At 36.2% G+C, this 23,696-nt stretch overlaps 1 protein-coding gene across 1 annotated transcript; it reads right to left on the reverse strand.

The window, feature by feature from the left end:
• Nucleotides 1-929: 929 nt before the first annotated feature.
• Nucleotides 930-4,311, reverse strand: LOC145054614 (serine/threonine-protein kinase RIPK-like). The gene is made up of 5 exons (XM_079002847.1): nt 3,784-4,311; nt 3,519-3,654; nt 2,760-2,896; nt 2,547-2,670; nt 930-1,714 (listed from the first exon to the last, which is right to left on the reverse strand). The coding sequence occupies exons 1-5, from the start codon at nt 4,168-4,170 to the stop codon at nt 1,185-1,187; spliced, it is 1,314 nt and encodes a 437-aa protein (XP_078858973.1). The 5' UTR covers nt 4,171-4,311; the 3' UTR covers nt 930-1,184.
• Nucleotides 4,312-23,696: the final 19,385 nt, after the last annotated feature.

Below are 23,696 nucleotides of genomic sequence, written 5' to 3' on the forward strand. Positions count from 1 at the left end.
TGTTGTTCAGAACTTTTAATTTTTTTTTTTATTATTATTTTACAACACGTTTGAATAGTAATTTTTCTATTAATGGTTAAGGAAGTTATTATCCTGATTGTGGAATAAAAGGCATCTATAATTATTAAATTCTTGAAAGTTTAATGTGTTGATATATTTACATTTCACTTTTCTACAACTTAATCATTGAACCTCTAGAATATACTATAAATCTTTGAACTTGAATGGATTATCAAATCAACATACTATTAAAATGCATTTCTAATTAACAAAAATAATATGAAACCTATCTAAACAACAATCGACATTTGAATGGGGATACAAAGCCACCTTTAACATTTCAATTATCTCACACTAAAAAATATCCATAATGCATTAAACCCCTATCAAATGTCATGTCATTTCACTCTTTTTCTTTTGTATTGAACTTGAATTATGAATGCTCTGAAATATAACTAAACACATCGTTTGAGCGAGCTGTGCACGGGTGATTATTCATTAATGTACATACTTATAAATATATATTTTAATATGCACCCGTTATAAAATATAAACAATTGAGATCATTAATATATTTAAAAAACACGTCTTTTGCAGGAGATGAGATCATCCACAGAAGTATTTATGGCTACTGACTTCTCACCTCCCCTTACACGAATCTTATAGGACTAAGGTATAATTACAATTATAGTTACGTATGTTTCAAACAAAAGATATAAACTAACGTAATATTAACATTATATGTTTTTTCTATTATCGAGTTCCTTCACTAATATCCAACATAACCAAGACCGATATACAAATTAGCATGACACGACTAAGTAATATTAAATTATAATTTAATTGCTTTTGCGAATATGTAAAGAAATTTCCTTTAGGAAGTTTACCTTCCATATACAATTCTATTAATATATTTTGAAATAAATAAATAAAAAAACAAAAGAAATTTGATGATTCAACCCACACAATCAAGAAAATTTCTAATCTACACAATTACATATCTCCTATGCACACCAAAAACGTAGCTTTTGACGTCATCCGCTCTTTGATGTATGTCCCATGATTTTTGAACATTATTCATATGCACGATTCAAATTCGTATTCAAGATCTTGAAATTATACTATGGGAGACATGAGCTACTTAAATAAGCTAAAATAAATTGTCCTATTTCCAAATCCATCATCTATCCTCTTTTTAATCTTTGTTGTTGCATTGGAGAACTAGGCCACAACCCGACACTCCGATGATGTACATTTGGGTCCGAATGAACTACATGCGGAGACAAGGGCGATTTCGTCCTGTTTCTTTCATAATTATGGCTATGATGATGTCCATTCACATCTTTTTTACTTTCCTTTTTCTCTTCTTTTGGAGCAGTGTACACAAAGGGTCCAATTTGTACATCGTTGAAGTCCACTAATGGCTCGAGAGTTTTAACAATCGTGCTCATATTTGGCCTTGCTTTAGGCCTATGGCTAAGACATTGATAAGCCAATTCGGCTGCCTTTTCTAATCCGAATTCCGAGTATTGCCCTTCGAGTCTCGGGTCTATTATTCGGTTGAGTTTCCGATGACACTTGAGTTGAGGCCTAGCCCAGTCGGCTAGGTTTTGCTCACGGTTTGGACGACTCTTGTCCATTGATTTCCGACCTGTTAGAAGCTCCAACAGTACAACTCCAAAGCTATAAACATCACTCGCTGCAGTTAAATGACCTAGAGAAAAAAACATATTCAATATTTAATAAAATCGTAACAAAAATAAAGGTTGTGTAATAAAAATACAAGTTGACTTATGCCTAGTTTCCGAGTTTTAGTAAGGAAAAGAAAATAAAGGGAAAAAAATAAGGAGAGAAAAGAAGAGAAATGAAATAAAATAAAGAGTAAACTACACGAATGGTCCCTATGGTTTGGGGTAATTTGCGTGTTTGGTCCCTAACTTATTTTTTTAACTCGGAAGGTCCCTACTGATTATTTTTGTTACGCGCTTGGTCCCTACTGTATGTTTTTGTTATACGCTTGGTTCCTGTCTTACCTAAAACGACTATTATTTAAATAGGAAAAAAATGATGGGGTGGGTAAGATAAGGTGAGAGGGGTGGGGTTAGGGGTGTGTTTATTTAAATAAATTAAAAAAATCAAGGGCAAAATAGTCTTTTTATGTATGACAGGGACCAAGCGCGTAACAAAAACAAACAATAAGGACCTTCCGAGTTAAAAAAATAAATTAGGGACCAAATGCGCAAGTTACCCAAAACCATAGGGACCATTCGTGTAATTTACTCTAAAATAAATTTGTATTTTTTGTTCCTGAGTTGAGAGAAGTAAGAGGAAAATTAAACATTTTGTTTTTCTTTCCAAATACTTTCAAATCGGAAGGAAAGTTAGCAGAGAAAATAATCATTCAATTTCCTTCCACTTCTCTCTTTTAATAAAACTCAGGAACATCAAATTCTTTTATTTTCTTTTCATTTTCATCAATTTCCTTTTTTCCCTTATTAAGTTGAACTCGGGAACAGGGTGTTAATGCATAAATATATTTATATTACCTGTCATGAGGTATTCGGGGGCAGCATAGCCGTGTGTACCCATAACTCGGGTAGAAACGTGTGTTTCGTCTCCCTCAGGGCCATCCTTTGCAAGTCCAAAGTCCGAAAGTTTAGCTGTATAATCCTATAAATAAAAAGTTACATAAAACCTATTAGAAATTACGCTTATTTTGATAAAGAATTACTATCAACTATTGATTAGAAAAAACTTACAGAATCTAATAATATATTTGATGCTTTGAAATCACGATATATAACAGGCTTTTTCGCTTCGTGAAGAAACGCAAGCCCTTTCGCGGCGCCTAATGCGATTTTCATTCTTATCGACCATGAGAGTGACACTGAATACCCTGAAAATTCATACCCGATAAATTAGATAAACGTGCGACATTTTGTTTTGAAATAACAAAAGTTCAAATAAAATAAAAGACTTCTAGAAGTTCATATCTATATTTATTTAACATTAATAATGTAAGGTTGCTTTGCAAAAACAATGTTTGACTTTAAGAGTTAACATATGCAAGTCACGGAGCTGGTAAACTGTCCTGTAAACTTCTAAAAAGTCAAAAGTTTGGAAGACAAAGAACAATTCCTTGCCCTAATACTTGTCAACAATCCATAGAAAAACACACATTATTAATAATAAATAAATAACTTGCAAGACTTTTTTATAATTCCATTTGATATTTCATTATATATTATATGCATATACAATAAGTTTCCTTTGTCACCATGCTATATAATAATATCGAGTTACCCACTAAAACGTTACTTTAACAAGTCCGAACTGAGATCACATATTAAAATATATAACAGAAAACGATGATACGCACGAATATTTCAACACCAAGAACTGAATTATCGTGTATTTAAATACTATAAAGCAAAATTTCCAAATCATGCACTAACTTGATGGCTAATAATTAACGATGATAATAGTAATACTTTGCAAAAATTAATTAATGAACTTACTTCGAAAGAGTTGATTCTCTAAACTGCCTCGTGGCATGTACTCGTAGACAAGTAGCCTGTGTTCATCTTCGCAGCAGAATCCTATCAACTTCACCAAATGCGGGTGTCTCAATTCTCCAAGAAATGTCACTTCCGTCTGTTGCAAACGAGGTAAAATGTTATAAAAATGATTTCAATATGTTAATGGGTTTCTTAATCTTAATCTTTAAAACATATATTTTACTATAAAATAGTATATGGTATACTCAAGAAAGTAGGATCATACCAGCCATTCTCTATGGCCTTGTAACCCTTCCAAATCAAGGAGCTTAACAGCCACAGGCTGAGCCTTCAAACCATGCCGAAGTTTATCATCAATGAACCCTTTATGAACTGGTCCGAACCCACCTTCACCCAAGAAATTCGATGAAGAAAACGATTGTGTGATTAACTTAAGCTCGGCTAGGGTGAACACATGGAGATTAGAACCAGCGAGTGAATTTGATATATCCTCGGAGATCGTAGAGCTGCTTAAATCCGTAAAAGAGATCCTCGGGAAAGAGTTATGAGATGCAATAGCGGATTTCTTTTTGGGTTTATTCAATGGACGAATTGATCCTTGAATCTTGAAACAATTTGGCAAGAATGATATTGCTGTTTTCTTGATAGTCATGGTTTCTTGTTCTTCCAGGAACAAGTAAAATGGGGGTGAAGGAGAAGAGAAGAGAGAAAAACTTAGGATGAAATGAAGAATGGCTAAGGTGGTTTTATATGAAGGAGAGATATTGAGAGAGAGAGAGAGAGAAGGGTTCCACAAAAAGACATTTTCAAATATGCAACCACTTGTTTTATTGCCTTTTGAATTCCTATTAATTATTATTCTTTTATTTTCCTGCATACCAACATTGAGATAGAGGCTTGCAACACCTTTATGAGTAGACTTTATAATCTTGTTCATATTCAAATATAGTTCTTTCCTTTCACAAACGCAGTTTTTTATTATGTCTTTATTGACATAGTTTCTAAAACATGCACATTTCATTTAATCTCATAGTGTTCAACTATTTCATTTAATGGATTTTCACATATTTTTTTTTTATATTTCATACAGTTATATTAATTTTTTTATAATGAAGTTCAATGGAAATGGAAGATTACAAAAACTAATTTATAATATATATTTAAGAAATAAAAACTTTTCTTTTTCCATTGAAAAATTCAATAACCATTGAACATCAAATACATTAAATGCCATATAGAGTAAATATGAAATTTAAAATCAATACCATTTAAATTATTGCAAAAACTATGTTTTTAATACCTAACAAGCTTGTTTTTGTTCCGTCATAATATCTCATTCCATCATCTCATCGATTTATTTTTCCACATTAGCATTTTCTTTTATGTATAAATAAGCATTATTTTCACTTATTCATTATTCAGATACATGCACCTCTAATAATTAAATGATTAATATATAAAGATCTATGCTATCCGAATACAAGAATAATAAGTTATTTTAAAAATGTTCAATTATTTGAAAAAGGACGAAATAATACAGATTTCACAAATAATACAGATTTCAATAAAGAAACATAGAAAGTGTACGTGAGTATGATATAATAGTGATTTGTAACTTGTTAGAATGTGATATCATACGTAGAAGTCTACGGAATTTGGGTAAATGGGAAAAAGGACTTATTAGTTGGCAAACCCACATTTTGACTTATATATATATATATATATATATATATATATATATATATATATATATATATATATATATATATATATATATATATATATATTAGTTTTGTGAGACCATATTAATTTTGTGAGACAGTAAGACCAAATTTAAAAATAACTTTAAAAAACAAAATAAAATGAAAAATCCAAAAATTCCTTTTTTAATTATTTTTTTCGGAACTTTAATTACCTAAAAAGAATTACCGTTTTTTTTAAGTACGTGAAATATTCTAATAAAATATTACACTGTAAATATTCTAATGTGATTTTTAAAATGTTAGAATATTTTCCTAGATTTGTCAGATATGTAGAATATTCTAATATTCTACTAGAATATGTAAAAAAATGTATTTTTTTTTATTCTTTTTGGTATTTTTTTTTTATTTTTTATTTTTGGAAAATATAAATTCCAAAAATAATATTTGAACCTAACCATATATATTAATTAAATTGCGTCTCACGGTCTCACAAAATTAGGCCGTCTCACATGAACCTAACCATATATATTAATTAGATTTAGTAATTATATATTAAACTATTAATACATTTAATTTAGGAAAATTAATGGAAATTAGTTTAAATATCTTATTATCTCTTAAACCCTAAACTATCTCTATACTTTCTCCATCTCTTTCTATAAAATCGGCCGACATCTCCCTCAAACTTTCTCTCTCTAAAACCTTCTTTAATTTCCTAGCCCTCGCCGGCTGCTTCTCCACCGACGAAAAAGGGCATGTCATCATTATCCGCAACGATTCCGGTTTGGAGTTCGTTCATTCCACCATTACCCATCTCTTCACCTATCAAATTCTACTCCCCAATTATGACTTTCACCCATGCTTCAAGACTTTCTTTGCTTTTGACAAGATGTTGAGTTACGCTGGGCACCACCAACCAATCGCCGTCGTGCAAGTGATAGAGCTTGGGGATGAGATTTTTATTGGGTGCACCGTTAATCACGCGGTGGTCGACAAGACTTCCTTCTGGAAAATTTTAATACTTTTGCTGAGATCTCGAAAGGAGCCATGAAAGTAACGAACCCGCCGAATTTTTGTCGGGAAAATGTTTTTAACTCTCCCGGTGATCCTAGGTTCCCGATGTATAACAATGACTTCGGGTGGAGACGGTGGTCACTCATCGTGAAAATAAGCTTCAATCGTATCTACCTTATGCGATTTTGGTTAGTTTGCATTTATATTTTGGTTTTCTGATGATTATGATTTGAAGGTTTTCATTATCTGTTTTATGCGATGCTCTCAGGGAAGACCGAATTTAACTTGATACATGGTCATTAATTAGGGATAAACTAAGAATTGGTAAATGGGGTTTTATTTATTGAGTATGATGGAATGCCATATTATTCGTTATATAACTTCAAATCATGGTTTGATATTTCAAATGGAACTAGACCTAATTTATTTGATAATTCTAGCAAAAACTGTAGCGTCCTTCCTTTTGCTTGAACAAATTTGGTGTTAAGCACATCATAATACAATAGTCATGTTATTTGTATAATCTTATTCTCATGCTTATTTCTATATTTTAATACACGACTTTGTTTACTCGTTAGTTGTAGATCCAAAGTCAAAGGAAATAAATTCCCTTCTAAGAAGCAAGAAGTTCAGGTAATAAATAGCAATGTCATTCACACTTTTAGATTATGCTAGAATTGAATCTTGAATTTCAGTTATGTCGGAAAGGAATCTCGAATTCCGATTCTATCGGAATGGAATCTAGATATTGATGGGTTTGAGCCAAAAGAACATCCTATGTGCTCATGAAAACCCTAATGCTTGGATCTAGGTTTCTCTATTATACATGCAAATCATCCAAGACTTATAAACCCTAGATCTAGCATACATATTTCGAAATTAACATAAGAAATCAGATCTAGACGATTACCTCTTCTACAATGGCTTGAATCTTCTTGTCTTGGAGCTTAGAGTCACAAATGTCACTCATCTAATGGCTTACAAACAGCACAAGCAAGAGGGTGTTAATTGAGAGAGAGGGGATGGGCACAATTTCGGCTATGAAGACTCTTAGGGTTTCCAGTCGCCAAAATCTAATGCCTTATGGTCTTATTTATAGTTGTGCTGCTAGGGTTTTAGTCAAAACCCTAATGGACATCTTATGCCTTAAGCAATCCAAGGAAGCTTTTGGAATAGGGCCTCTTTGGCCGAAATTAGGATTGACATATCCTTAATTTTGTCCATGCCTAGTCTATAAGCCCTCTCAGCCCAATATTCAACTATCACACATTTGACAGTTTAAGTCCCCTTTATTTAATTAATGTCTTTTAGCCACATAATTAATTCTTGTCTAATATTAATTAAACTATATGATTTCTCCTTTAATATATTATTCATAGAATATATTAATAAACCATAATAACCTCTCACTTGATAAATCATCCTATCATGTTGCTTTGGTGAAGGCAACCCAAAAGGACCATGCACAACCGGGTCAAGTACTTACCAAATATAGTTACGGGCTTAGACACTAATCTAATAGTCTCCCACTTGGATAAGTCTAGTAACTAAAGTGCAAGTACAATCCAATTAGCAATCGTAGCTCTCAAAGACGCTGTCGAACTCTGATCTTATTAGTAACCTGTCCTTTAGATAAGGGATTGTATAGTCCTCCATTCTAGATATCATGTGGACAATTACATGGAACATAGTCATACTTATTGTCTAGAATTTGTTTCTCGGTCTCTGATTTGTCTGACATAGAACTTAATTGAACACATCAATTCAGTCCTGACCAGGCCCGATACATAATTCAAACCAAAACATCGAGGGACCAAGATATCCCTTTTACCCTCTTAGGATAAAAGGAACAGATAAACTTTGACTTATATGCATTTACCATTCACTCATCAAATCATACACAACAATACGTTTTATAACATCAAGTTACTAATACGTTTACGCATTATCAATGCACAATCAACAAGAAAACAATAAACCATATATCTAGGTTTTAAGACCATATGATATTATCGTCTTGCGATCACTCATAAAAAATTCCATGAAGTGATTCCAGCAAGCGCGGGTTTAATCCAATGCTCATAACAAGTTCATAAGTACTCATGAACGTTGCAGCAAACCTTGTATGTCTAATACACTTTAGAAAATCTAAAAACCAATTCATGACAATCTTCTTTCATACCTACTCCCAAAGTATGAGCGACTGTGGAACGTTCGAATAATCTTATTATTCAGGAAGTCAAAACATGCAAAGTGAAACAATAGGTAAATAATCAACATAAGACAGTAACTTACTCATAAATAATACTCTTTTATTTAGTCATCAAATGTCAATTACATTTATCTATTACACGTTTCGAATCTATCTAATCTAAATTAATATCGTCCTTCAGCCCGATGCTCTTAGCGTGTTGCACGTGTTTAACCCTACTCAGTCCCTTCATAAGCAGATTTTCTTGGTTATCCTCTGATGATACCCTCTTCACTAAGAGGAGCCATTCTTCCACCCGATGTCGAATAAAGTGATATTTTCTGTCAATATGTTGAGATCTCCCATGATCCCTCGGTTCCTTGGTCAAGGCAACTGCTCCTTTATTATCACAGAAAAATTCCATGGGCTCCTTTATGGCTGGCACAACTCCAAGGTCTCCAATGAAGTTCTTCAACCATATCGCCTCCTTTAACGCTTCTCTCACCGCTATATACTCTGATTCGCATGTTGAATCAGCCACGGTCTCCTGCTTGGAACTTTTCCAAGTCATTGCTCCTCCATTTAGGGTAAAGACCCAACCCGACTGCGAATGGTAGTTGTCCCTGTTGGTCTGAAAACTGGCGTCACTATACTCTCGCACCCTTAAGTCATCACTCCCACCGAGGACTAGAAACCATTCCTTGGTCCTCCAAAGGTACTTAAGAATGTTCTTGACTGCGGTCCAATGTGCTTTGCCAGGGTTCCCTTGATATCTGCTAACCATGCTCAAAGCGAAGGCCACATCAGGGCAAGTACAAGTCATAGCATACATAATCGAGCCAATTGCGGAAGCGTATGGTACTCGGCTCATTTCTGCAATCTCGACTTTCGGTACTCGGGCTTTGAGTCTTACTCAACTTGGCATTACTTTGGATTGGTAACTCCCCCTTCTTGGAATTCTCCATACTAAAACACTTTAGTACCTTGTCCAAGTAAGTATTCTGACTAAGTCCTATTAGTCTTTTACTTCTGTTTCTCACTATCCTTATTCCCAAAATATAGGCAGCCTCTCTGAGGTCCTTCATAGCGAAACACTTCCCAAGCCAGGACTTGACTTTATGCAGCGTTGGTATGTCGTTTCCTATGAGTAGTATGTCGTCGACATATAATACGAGGAAGCTAACTATACTCCCACTAGCTTTGACATATACACATGATTCATCCTCGCATCGCAGAAAACCAAACTCTTTGACTTTCTCATCAAAACAAAGATTCCATCTGCAAGATGCTTGCTTCAGACCATAAATGGACTTCTCAAGCTTACACACTCTATTAGGGTGCTTAGTATCGACAAAACCCTCTGACTGAGCCATGTAAACATCCTCATCTAACTACCCATTAAGGAAAGTGGTTTTGACATCCATCTGCCATATTTCATAGTCATGAAATGCAGCAATGGCTAGCATCACCCTAATAAACTTTATCTTCGCAACCGATGAGAAGGTTTCATCATAGTCTGCTCCGGGAGTTTGAGTGAACCCTTCGCAACCAATCGCGCCTTATAGGTGTGTACATTCCCATCCATGTCGGTCTTCTTCTTGAAGATCCACTTGCACCCGACCGTCTTACGACCTGGCACATTGTCAACCAAATTCCAAACTTGGTTGTCATACATGGACTGAATCTCGTTGTCCATAGCCTCTTTCTATTTTGCAGACTCCAAGCCTGCCATGGCTTCCTTATAGCTGTTAGGTTCGTCCAAATTCACTAGTGTACAATCACTAATGAACGTATCCCCTTCTCTAGTAATATGAAAATCATAAAACTGGGATTGAACCCTAACTATTTCGGAACATCTAAGATGTAAGGACTCGTCAATCGGTTCAACCGGAGTTTCCTCCTCGGATTGAGCGCCAACATTAGAGGTTCGTTCGTCGCTCGACTCTTACATCTCTTCAAGATCGATTTGCCTCCCACTGTCCCCTTGGCTTATGAGTTCTCGCTCTCGGAAAACCCCTCTCCTCGCAACGAAGACAACATTGTCACTCGGTCTATAGAAGAGATATATAAAGGACTTTTGCGGGTAGCCAATGAAAATACACTACTCACTACGAGGTTCGAGCTTGTCGTGAGTCTCTCGTCTTATGAAAGCTTCACAACCCTAAACTTTGATATGTGTCAACGAGAGAACTTTCCCTGTCCATATTTTGTGTGGTGTTTTGGCAACCTTCTTCGTAGGGACTAAGTTAAGGATATGGGTGACAGTATCTAAGGCGTACCCCTAGAATGAGATAGGTAGAGAAGCACGAATCATCATGGAACGAACCATGTCTAGAAAGGTTCGATTATGCCTCTAAACCACACCATTCAACTGTGATGTCCTAGGTGGCGTCAATTGTGAAATGATTCCGCATTCCTTGAGGTAGTCATGGAATTCAAGTCTTAGGTACTCTCCACCTCGATCGGATCGAAGCATCTTAATTTTCCTGCCCAACTGATTCTCCACTTCTTGTTTAAACTCTTTGAACTTTTCAAAACTTTATGACTTGTTCTTGATTAAGTAGATATACCCATATATGCTATAATCATCGGTGAAAGTCACATAGAAGCGGCTTGCATCCCTTGTGATGGATCTAAAGGGCCCACACACATCGGTGTGTATGAGATCCAATAAACCCCCACCCCTCACACAAGAGCTAGTGAAGGGTGACTTGGTCATATTTCCAAGTAAACGAGACTCGTACACTTCATTGTCCCAAAGTTCGAATGAATCCAACACTCCATCCTTTTGGAGTTGGGCTATGTGTTTCTTGTTGACATGTCCAAGATGACAATGCCACAAGCATGATTTATCCAAACCATTGGAAGAATCGATACACAACACATCATTTCCTAAATTGTCTATGTGACATCCCCATTTTCACGGCCAGAAAAGACCGATTTTCTTTATGCTTTATAAAAATCAGAGTACCTCTTTTAATAAAAATGTTGCAGAATTTGTTCCCAGTAAAACATGATAAATACGTTATCAAAGCACTTACGAAGAAAAGTATTTTTATTCATTTTAAAACATTTGGGATGTCATCGTTAATACAGAAACATAAGCATAAACAAAACTTGCATTCATTATCACTAGTGATTTATATCTCCTTAATCTCTCAGTGTAATGTGACTTCATATCAACACCTATGATATAAATAAACTGAGTGGGTCAAGTTGGGAAACCTGGTGAGTACATAGGGATTTCAATCCCACAATGTTATGCCATATATATAGTTTAAAACTCACAAAATATACAATTTCACCATATATATAAACAACTCTTATCCCACCCCGTCGATCCTCACAACGAGACTATCCATACTCTCGGACCTAAGATTAGCCGTTTTACCTAATTCATACTCCCAGATCAGAAATGAACGACTTTACCTAATCCATACTCTCGGACTAGGGACGAATGAATAATCCATACTCTCGGATTAATGATGAATGATTATGCCTAATCCATGATCTCGGACTAGGGACAATGACTATGTCTAATCCATGCTCCCGGATCAATGGCATATACTAAGGTTTTATTCTCTGAGTATAATTCACTCGTTCTCGTAAGAAAATATTACCCAATATTCCTCATAATTAATTTAGGTTCACTCTTTATCCTAAATCAGCATATATAATCAGGTATGTTCTTTAACAAGTATCTCAGGCAACATCAAATAATTCGCACATAAACATATATTTAATACTTCAATCGATACTTGTATTAAAATCATGTTCATGAAAGGGACTATGCACTCACACATAAACTCTTTAACGTATATTTAATACTTTAATTCATAATTGTATTAAAATCATGTTCATGAAGGGGACTATGCACTCACACATAAACTCTTCAACAAATATTTAACCCTTTAACATATATTTAATACTTTAATTAATACTTGTATTAAAATCATGTTCATGAAAGGGACTATGCACTCACACATAAAATGTTCAACAAATATTTAACTCTTTAACATATATTTAATATTTTAATTAATACTTGTATTAAAATCATGTTCATGAAAGGGACTATGCATTCACACATAAACTCTTCAACAAATATTTAACTCTTTAACATATATTTAATACTTTAATTAATACTTGTATTAAAATCATGTTCATGAAATGGACTATGCACTCACTTGAAAAGGTGGTGAATCTGAACTCAGACAACGCTTCGTTTCTTAAAAATAATTTCCTTCGACGAAACCTACTATTATTACCACTAGAGTTTAGTCTATTATTCATCGAGACTAATTAATAGTCTAGCTATTATTACTATTATATAAGCGTTAAACAATACTTATATAACCCATAGTAATAGTCCAAGTACTTATTATAAGTTCCTAATAACGTTACTATAATTAAACAAACGATATATTAAAAATAGCGTAGGCGTAGCTCACTTACAACAGGTTTTATAGAAATCCGGTCTTTGCTTGGAGCAATGTTCCCGAGCCGAAAAGCTCTTCTTCTCGGAGCCGTCAAGCACTCCGGGGCTTCCGCCTCGTGCTAGGGAGGCTCCCTAGGCTTTTTCGGGCAGTTTCGGGGCTAGAGAGAGGTTCTAAAGAGAGAGTAAAGAGAAGAAATAATGGGAAATGTGTGAAGAAAATGAGGGTGTGTGACAACCCAAAATTTATATTATGTACAACCTCTTACTTCAATAAGAGTCAGAACAGTTATTGCTAACTTTCAAGCTTTTTGGTTTAAGTTTGAGTCCTTTTAAGTTAGTACTTCAGGAGATATCAGGAGAGAGGATGCCCTAGGGTTTATTGTGCATCAATAACTTTCCAAAACTCCAAGAGTTTGGAGTTTACGGCCTAAATAAGGGTGTTTACGGCCGTAAACCCTATATGGGGGTATATATATATATATATATATATATATATATATATATATATATATATATATATGACACTTAGTCATTATTTACACTTTTTCACAAAATCAAGATCCAAACTCTATTCTCTCTCAAGTATCATTCACCATTTCTTCAAGATCTTCAACTAGTAAGTATTTCTAAGCCTTATTATGTTGATATATCACTTAATCTAGTGTTTTAACACACTTCCATCCATGAAATCATTCCAAAAGGTTAGATCTTCAAGTTTCACCAAGAACACCAAGAACACACACTAGTGTTCTTGGCCTTTTGGTACCTTTTCAAGCTTCCAACTAGTAAGTACTTCTATCCTAGAGTAGTATAAGGCTTGTTACACTTCATTACACCTAGAAATCACGCAAAACACCAAGATCAAGGTGTTTACGGTCCAAGATTTTCTTGGACCGTAAACCCTATAAAGGGTGCCAATGTGTGCCTTATTCCCTCCTAAGCCTTGGAACCTAGCATGGATCCTTTCCTTGATATGTTTAGGACTTGAAAACACCAAAACACCATAGTCCATAAGGGTTTACGAACGTAAACCAAAAGGGAAATGGTCTTTGGACCGTAAACTCCTCAAAGGAGTGAAATGGTGCCCAAACCTCTTCCAAAGGCTTAACCATCAAGTAGAATTGCTTCTAGGGACTCATAAGCCTTCAAAACACCAAATGGTCGAAAGGGTATGAGTTTATGTAACGCCCGGGTTTCAGGTCTAAGCATAATTGTCAATATAATAGTCTAGGTCAACTATTGTAACTCTTTTTGAAGTAATAAAGATGGAATATTTGAGTATTATGTGAATTATGTGTGTTTATGTGTTTATTATTTAATTATAAATGTATAATTAATAAAGAATAAAAATAAGCATCAAAATTAAAGTGTGAGATATGCCCGATATCTTTACATAAAGTTTTAGTGTTCGAAACAAGGATTCCGTACATATAAAGAACGCCGAAATCCGAGTTATAACGAAGAAGTTATGGCCCATCGAAGTTTTACGACAAAACCGTCACGACACCGGGAAACGTAAATAGTGAATTTATGATAGAGAAAGATTTAGCCTTAGCAATCTAAACGAAAGTTGTAGAATATTTAAACTAAGAGCGTCGATAAAAAGAACGCCCAAATCTGACTTCGTATGAGGAAGTTATGATTTTTCTAAGATTCGGCTTAGCAGTGCACGACCCGAAACTCGAATTTTAGTTCGAGCGGTTTTTGGCTTACGCGACCTAAATGAGAGTTGAAGATCTCATTAATAGGAACTCAACGGTAAAAATACATACGAAAACGGAGTCCGTATGAAGGAGTTACGAATTCTTCGCGGTCATTTAACAGTCTAAACGCCTCCTACTGTTAAATTTGAGATCGGTCGAGAATTAGCCGACGGAGTCTAAATGAAAGTTGTAGATCTTGATTTTACCTACGTGTGGATATAAAGAACGTCGAAAACGGAGCTCGTATGCGAGAGTTATGATTTTTCTAAGTTCGAAGGCTGATACGCGATAGGGGTGACATGGCACCACCAGAATTGGACACGTGGCACCACCAGAAGGCCACCACATGGACCAAGTCGACGAGTAGGTCCCACTACTGGCGAGTCCATCAGATATTTTCACTATAAATAGAGGTGTCGGGTCTAGCCTTCTCTTCACACCTCCCAAACTCACTTTCTCTCTAGCCTCCCTAACCCCCCTAAAAGCCTAGGTAAACCCCCTAGCACCCGAAGGAAGCCCCGAGGCTCCCGGAGTCCCAAGAAAAGAGTGTTTCAGCTCGGGAACGCTGCTCCAGCGAAGCCCGGTTTTGCGAAAAACCCGCTGTAAGTGAGCTGTACCTATCCTATCTTTAGTTTAGCTTATGTTTTAATATAGTAATGTTATTAGGACCTTATAATAAGTACTTGGGATATTATTATGGGTTATATAAGTATCGTTTAATGCTTATATAATAGTAATAATAGCTAGACTACTAATTAGTCGTGGTGAATATTAGACTAAACCCTAGTGGCAATGATACTAGGTTTTGCCGAAGGAAAAGTGTGTTAAGAGTAACGAAGTGCTGTCCAAGCGCCGAGTCACCACCTACTCAGGTGAGTGCATAGTTACTTTCAGCTTACACATAGATATGAAGTATTTTATATAAATTACGTGCTATGTGTGCATATTATCTGAATACTTGCTATCTATGCTGGATGAACGTTTTATACATGTTTTCAATGATTTAAACTGTATATGTATTTTATATCTACAAAATGTGTTGGGTAAAACATGGGTAGATGTAATAGTTGCTTTGTGACAAAATAAAATAAAGAGAGGCCTCGTTATAGATGATATTGATGATCCAGTCTTCTAGCGGAGTATAGATGACGACCACAGACTATTCTAGACAGTCCAGTGGAACACTAGCAGGCTCGCAACGTGTAGGTGTTTATTTGAACTGTGTGTTTATTTGAACTGTGTGCTCACCAGATGTACTCCATCCCCCACATGATTGCCTTAAGGACATTTATTTCTGAGGAATCCCCTTACTAGTAGTGTCCATCCCGATGATAGTCCTTAGACTAGGTCCCTTGTGTTAGATGTCTTAGGGACGTAAAGTGAGGATAACGAGAATGGGTAATCGGGTTTGTCTGGTTTGATAAATTTAAGAAACTTATTTATTGTGGGTTGAAAACCCTATGTGCTCACCAGGCTCCCAAGCCTGACCCACTCAGTTTTATGTATTACAGGTAGTGGCGCTTGAGCATAGATATGATGTTTGGACGATGGATTACGGATATAGGCCTGTAGATATGAAATAATGTAGTAAGGCTTATATTGTACTGTTTATGCTTTTGATCTGTACAAACATGACATCCCAAGTCTTTTAATGAAATACATTTCTATGGAAATGCTTTTGATAAATCTTTATCATATTTTGTTTTGGGACAAATTCCGCAACACTTTTATTTAAAATGTTACTCTGGTTTTTAAACAAAGCACAAACAAACTGGTCTTTTATGGCTGTGATTTTGGGGATGTCACAATTTATGGCCATAAAATCATGGGTTTACGACCGTAAACCCAATGAGTTGAGGTCACAAAACCGTAAACTCCAAGGGAGTTTACCCTTGAACCCTAAACACAATAACAAGGTCCTACCACTCTTAGATGCAATCCTGATGACTTATAACACTTAAATCAAGTGTTTTACATGTCCTAGGATGTCTTAAACTTGGTAATTTAGTTGTTATATGACTAATTGGATACATATATGTGTGATTATATGTTAACTAAGATCATTGAGTGTGTACAAGTCTTCACTTGACACCTAACAATCCTACATCGTTCAATTCGTCCAAACCACCATCTATAGGTGAGTTCATACCCCTTAATCAATGTTTTAAATGTTTTTAAATGCTTTTATGGGGGGGGGGGGATACAAGTTAATTCATGCTAGTTATTATATCAATCACATGTGATTAATAACCAGCATACAAATGGATTTACTACACTTTTAGCTGTTTTATCAAACTATTTACTTCAAATGGCTTTCCAAAACGTTTTACTTTTTTAACAACTTTTTATTAAACTGTACTTCGTTCTATATGTTTTCTTCCAAACTCTGTTATACTTTTTTATCAAAGGAATTACTTTTGAAATGCTTTATAGAATGACATCAAGTCATTATTATTTATTTATTGTTCAAAACCCTTAAATGTTTGACAAAGCTTCTTTTATACTTTTAAGTTGTTAAAACTATGCCTATATATGTATAGTTATATAAGCAATGTTCAAAGGACTTAGGAAGGCTAACTCGCCTTATTTCCTTTTCCTCGTTGGGATGTGGCTTTAGGGTATCGGGTATCCATCCGAAGGTCGTTTAACTATTTGTTATATATCATGTATACATATATAGACATAAAAGTACCCTCAGTCAGTTCGGTACCTTTGGCTAGAAAAGGTATACCTTCGTTGATACTTGTACATTGCTAGTAATTATTATAGGTATAGCTAGGAGATACTACTTGCTATTCCTATTACAAGGAATTACACCAGAGTCAGTTCATACATGAGTCTATACTAAATGATATATGAAGAGATACACTTACATGGATACACTTACTTGGATACACTTACATGGATACACTTACATGGATACACTTACTTGGATACACTTACATGGATACTTTTACATAGATACCTTGTTAAAAGCTTGCTTGTATATGTATAGTTATATAGTAATGTTTAAAGGACTTAGGAAGGCTAACCCGCTTTATTTCCTTTTCCTCGTTGGGATGTGGTCTGGTGGGTATCGGGTATCCGTCCAAAGGTCGTTTAAATATTTAGTTATATATCATGTGTACATATACAAACATAATAGTTTTGATCAGTCAGTTCAGTACCTTTGGGTAGCAAAGGTATACGTTCATATATCCCTAGTAAGCTATTATATGTATAGTTTGGGCTTATATATGATTTGGTAATAAATATGGATTTCGACCTAGCGATTCGTTGCAGAAGTCACCTTTAGTTCCAAACGATAGGAACTACCAATCATATTATTACTTACTTACAACGGGTCTCGTGAGAAGACTACTTACTTACAGCGGGTCTCGTGAGAAGACTACTTAATACAGCGGGTCTCGTGAGAATACTACTTACTTATCGCGGGTCTCGTGAGAAGACTACTTACTTGCTTACTTTCTTTCACTTAAGTCTGGGTAGAAGACTACTTTCAAAACCGTCTAGTTTTGGTAGAAGACTACCTTTTTATACTAGTAGGAAATATGGGATTTTCTAGGAAATTCAAACGTTTACACTTTTACTTATAAGACTTTTCATTAATACTTATATAGATAACGAAATTAAATACTTATGAATTCACCAGCTTTAAAGCTAATACTCGCTTTCAAAATAACTTGTATTCTCAGGTCACAAATAGACAGGTACCGATGCAAGGTTTAGAGAAGACGGAGCAGTCAAGACTCGTCTTTTATTTTGAGTATTCTTTATGTTGTTATTACTATGAAAGAATACACTTGTAAGTAAAATTATACTAATAATGCAATGGATGATGTTGTTGCTTGTTTACTACTTTGCATTGTTGTGATACTGTACATGACGTCCTCCGCCCCTGAACGTTTCCGCCGTTCTGGTTTTGGGGTGTGATAGATTAGTATCAGAGCATTGTTTATAGTGAATTGAGTATATCAACCCATAAAAGGTATACAGACTATAAATACAATGGGATTAAAATAATCTGACCAAGAGTTTATACTTTAAATAATAAAATATTTAAGTAAGTATACGTGCCTGCATTCATACTAAAATCAGTGTCACAATGACAAGAACAAAAGTATTACGATTGTTGAATATCACAAGTAAGCTAGGGGATGTATAGTCAGTCTTGGGAGTGACATAGCCTGATCAACTATGCTGGTCCGAGGAGTGATTAGCATATGCCCAAGAATGGTTGTGATGTGGCAACAAGTCTAAAAACTTACCAACACAACCACAAAGAAATACCATAGGGGTATTTAGTCTTATTGTAATTACTTATCTGAGAACTAAATAGATTTGTATTAGTATGTCAATAGTCGTTTAGTGGATACACTAAGGTTATATGTACTAGGATGTCATAGACTTAGAATCTATGAATCTTTGCTTTAGGTCCTGTCCTCGTTGGGTTGGGGGCTTAGGGTTAGGGTCACTTATTCGAAGGTCTATCCTATCCTAAATACATATAACTGGTGTGTACTAAACAAGTATTGAAGCAACTGATAAAGATCATCTTATAATTATCTAAGTTAGTTCGTCTATTTAGTTAGTTCTTATTATCCCTTTTCTCGCGTAGATATCATGGTTGGATCCCATCCCCACGACAACCCGTACTACCCTAACCACGACAATGTTGGATGGCTCGGAGAGGAGCCAGAGAATGATCACCTAATCCCTTCGAATGATCACTCTACTGAAGACTTTTCTAGTAGTTCTCGTCGCCGATAGAATCTCATCGACTTCTCCGTTGGATATAACCTAGTTTATGAAAAACTCTTGTCCAATTTCCTATCGTTGTAAATCTTAGACCTATTATGTCTTGATTAGGTCGTAGTCCTGTCAAAACTTTCCCATTAGTGGTTGAAGTAAGGCCTACTCCTAGGCCACTTTTCCAGAACATGTTACATCTATAATTCCAGTATTTTTGACAGATACCTAATCTTATGGAAATTATTATCCAAATGCTTTCACCTTGTAGTACTAGATCCACATTTAAACATACTATTCAATTGTGTTGTTGGACTATGGAGAGTTAGTCCACGAGTCACTCTCGTTATTCATTCATTCTTATCCATGTTGTCATCTTTTAAACGTATAGTTGAAAGATGTCGCCTCACAGAAATCCAAGGCGTAACCCTAATAACGAAACGTCGATACAACCACCTCCTCCACCACCTCAACCACCTCCTCCTTTCGACACTGCCATGTTCCAAGCAGCCGTCACGGCAGCAGTAGCAGCTGCCGTGTCAGCCATCAATACTCCTGTCCCTAGTGGGTCGGGAACGGGTGCACCTCCTTCTCACCATGGCGAGAGCCATGGGCCTCCCCGGGAATGCACCTACAAGGATTTTACGAATGCTAAACCCCGAAACTTAAATGGAACTGGTGGGGTTATGGTCTTAAGGCAGTGGATTGAAAAGACAGAAGCAATCTTTGAGATTTGCACCTGCCCGGAGGGCAACAAGGTCAAGTTTGCTACTTGTACCTTTTCTGACAGAGCGTTAACTTGGTGGAATGGCCTTGTTAAGTCTTTGACTATTGTGGTGGCAAATTCTATCAGCTGGGAAAACTTGAAAGCCATGTTGATGAGAGAGTACTGTCCTCGAGGGGAAATTCAAAAACTCGAGTAGGAACTTTGGAGTCTTGGAATGGTTGGTACCGATATATCAACCTATACGGGTAGATTCTGTGATCTGGCAATTATGTGCCCAGATATGGTTGCTCCTGAGAGTAAGAAAATAGAGAGGTATATTTGGGGACCGTCTCCCCAAATTCAGTCAAGTGTGTTAGCATCAAGGCCTGATACATTCGATAGTGCCAAGGAACTAGCACAATCTTTTATTGACCACGGAAACTATCGGAACTCAATAATTTCTATACAAGGTCAACAAGAAGGAAACAACAACAAGAACAAGAGGAAAGACGAGTCCTCACAAGAATCCTCAAGGAAACAACAACAAGTTACAGTCAATGTTGCTATGGTGCCTACAATAGTCTCTGCTAACCCATTACCAGCAAAGCCTTATGCGGGTAATCTCCCAAAGTGCAACAAATGAAACTATCACCACCATGGACCTTGTCGGGAGATGCAGTGCTTAAACTGCAACAATAAGGGACACACCATACGTTACTGCAAGAATCCAGCAAGATCGATCAATCAAGTACCCAACGCTGGTGTGAGCCAGGCTTGCTACGGTTGTGGCAAGGTGGGTCACTACAAAAGAAACTGCCCAGAGGCAACGAATGCTGGCACAGACGGAAGGATACTAACGATCACCGCCGTAGGAGAGACTACTCCGGACCCACGTTAGAGTATCTACGACATTCGTTGTAATAGACTCATAAATTGTTTAAAACTAGTGCAACTAAAGTCTTATCTTTTGCGAGGTCCCGTCAGTTAAGGGATCCCCATGCTGCGTATACTTGTCTTTTGTAGTATACCTAGTCCACAACAATAGTCTGGTAGTAAATCTATAGTACTGTAATTCTGTTAAAAGTTGCACTGTTGTGTTTTGTCTGTAACGCCGTTATGATCAAATGTAGTGCCCTTATTTCCAAGTGATTCCGATTTCATCATACGACTAGAGTCCATTCGATCCTCATAATACCAGATTCGTGTGTAAATCTCTCTCTCTCCGAAACCGTCTTTCTAAGTAAAGCCGTCGTTCCAGAACTCCGAAGTACTCATACGTAGAGTACCTCATGTTTCTAATCCTTTCCGAAGGAACCTCATCAAACCTCCCCGAAATACCACTCGTCCAGCAGACCAAGTTTGAGCACAGAGGCTATGGATGAATACAGCCCATCTATTACTATTTAGTGTATACCCAAGGGTGGTATATGATTATGATTACGCAGACTTAGTATGTGTGTTTCTGCCCTTTCTTCTGTTCCTCGTTGGGTTGTGGACCCGGGGCAGAGTCGCACATCCGAACGTCTTACTAATCCAAATTATATACAACTTGTATACACAAAGTAATGATAGATGGACCAAGTATGAATCCTATCATGAATAGAAGGGAAAAGTTGCCAAGTTTTTGAGTGGGTATTCTGCTAACCAGAAGAGTGCAACCCCAGTAGTAATGTTGTCAAAGCTAATTTCGGGACGGAATTACTTCTAACGAGGGGACGATGTGACAACCCGAAATTTATATTATGTACAACCTCTTACTTCAATAAGAGTCAGAACAGTTACTGCTAACTTTCAAGATTTTTGGTTTAAGTTTGAGTCCTTTTAAGTTAGTACTTCAGGAGATATCAGGAGAGAGGATGCCCTAGGGTTTATTGTGCATCAATAACTTTCCAAAACTCCAAGAGTTTGGAGTTTACGGCCTAAACAAGGGTGTTTATGGCCATAAACCCTATATGGGAGTATATATATGACACTTAGTCATTATTTACACTTTTTCACAAAATCAAGATCCAAACTCTATTCTCTCTCAAGTATCATTCACCATTTCTTCAAGATCTTCAACTAGTAAGTATTTCTAAGCCTTATTAACTTGATAAATCACTTAATCTAGTGTTTTAACACACTTCCATCCTTCAAATCATTCCAAAAGGTTAGATCTTCAAGTTTCACCAAGAACACACACTAGTGTTCTTGGCCTTTTGGTACATTTTCAAGCTTCCAACTAGTAAGTACTTCTATCCTAGAGTAGTATAAGGCTTGTTACACTTCATTACACCAAGAAATCACCCTAGAGCACCAAGATCAAGGTTTTTACGGTCCAAGATGTTCTTGGACCGTAAACCCTATAAAGGGTGCCAATGTGTGCCTTATTCCCTCCTAAGCCTTGGAACCTAGCATGGATCCTTTCCTTGATATGTTTAGGACTTGAAAACATATAAACACCATAGTCCATAAGGGTTTACAACCGTAAACCCAAAGGGAAATGGTCTTTGGACCGTAAACTCATTAAAGGAGTGAAATGGTGCCCAAACCTCTTCCAAAGGCTTAACCATCAAGTAGAATTGCTTCTAGGGACTCATAAACCTTCAAAACACCAAATGGTCAAAAGGGTATGAGAAGACGGAGCAGTCAAGACTCGTCTTTTATTTTGAGTATTCTTTATGTTGTTATTACTATGAAAGAATACACTTGTAAGTAAAATTATACTAATAATGCAATGGATGACGTTGCTTGTTTACTACTTTGCATTGTTGTGATACTGTACATGACGTCCTCCGCCCCCGAACGTTTCCGCCTTTCCAGTTTTGGGGTGTGACAGGCTGGGAGAGGTTCTATTTATAGGGTGAAAATGGATGAACTTGGTGCCACATGTCAGCATCTAGTGGCAAGACTTGGGGAGAAAGCAATGACCAAGATTGTGCCACATCACCCATTTTCGCACAACACACTTCCGACTTCAAAAATCCGTAACTTTCACATATGACCTTCGTTTTTTACGTTCTTTATATCCACGCGTAGGTAAAAATAAGATCTACAACTTTCATTTTGACTCTGTCGGCTAATTCTCGACCGATCTTAAATTTAACAGTACGAGGAGATTATACTGTTAAATGTCTGCGTAAAATTCATAACTTCTACATACGGACTCTGTTTTCGTCTGTCTTATTACCGTTGAGTTCCTACTAATGAGATATTCAATTCTCATTTAGGTCGCGTAGGCCAAAAACCACTCGAACTAAAATTCGAGTTTCCGGCCGTGCACTGTTATGCCAAATCTTAGAAAATTCATAACTTCCTCATACGAAGTCAGATTTGGGCGTTCTTTTTTAGTATGTTATCGGTTTAAAATATACTACAAATTTTATTTGGATCGACAAGGCTAAAAAGTCATTTATCAAAAATTCACTATTTACGTCTCCCGGTGTCGTGCCAGTTTTGCCGTAAAACTTAGACGGCCATAACTTCTTCGTTATAACTCGGATTTCGGCGTTCTTTATATGTATGGAACCCTTGAGACATATTATAAAGATTGGTTAAGATTATTTATTATAAATAATCTTTTGTCAAAAAGTCGTTTTCGACCCCTATTATCTCTAAATTGACTAGCCCGGATTTACGGGCGTTACAATTATCTCCCCCTTAGGATGATTATGTCCCGGAATCATCAACAAAATAGG

The sequence above is a fragment of the Lactuca serriola genome, chromosome 5 (assembly GCF_051521515.1).
Source record: "Lactuca serriola cultivar US96UC23 chromosome 5, Lser_US96UC23_V15, whole genome shotgun sequence".
Taxonomy (NCBI): Eukaryota; Viridiplantae; Streptophyta; class Magnoliopsida; order Asterales; family Asteraceae; genus Lactuca; species Lactuca serriola.

Coding starts and splice junctions, on each gene's coding strand:
- LOC145054614 (XM_079002847.1), bottom strand. CDS start 4,170: ATGACTATCAAGAAAACAGCAATATCATTCTTGCCAAATTGTTTCAAG. Junction 2,897..3,518: donor AGAGAATCAACTCTTTCGAA/GTAAGTTCATTA, acceptor ATGAATTTTCAG/GGTATTCAGTGTCACTCTCA. Junction 1,715..2,546: donor CCCCGAATACCTCATGACAG/GTAATATAAATA, acceptor TTTTTTCTCTAG/GTCATTTAACTGCAGCGAGT.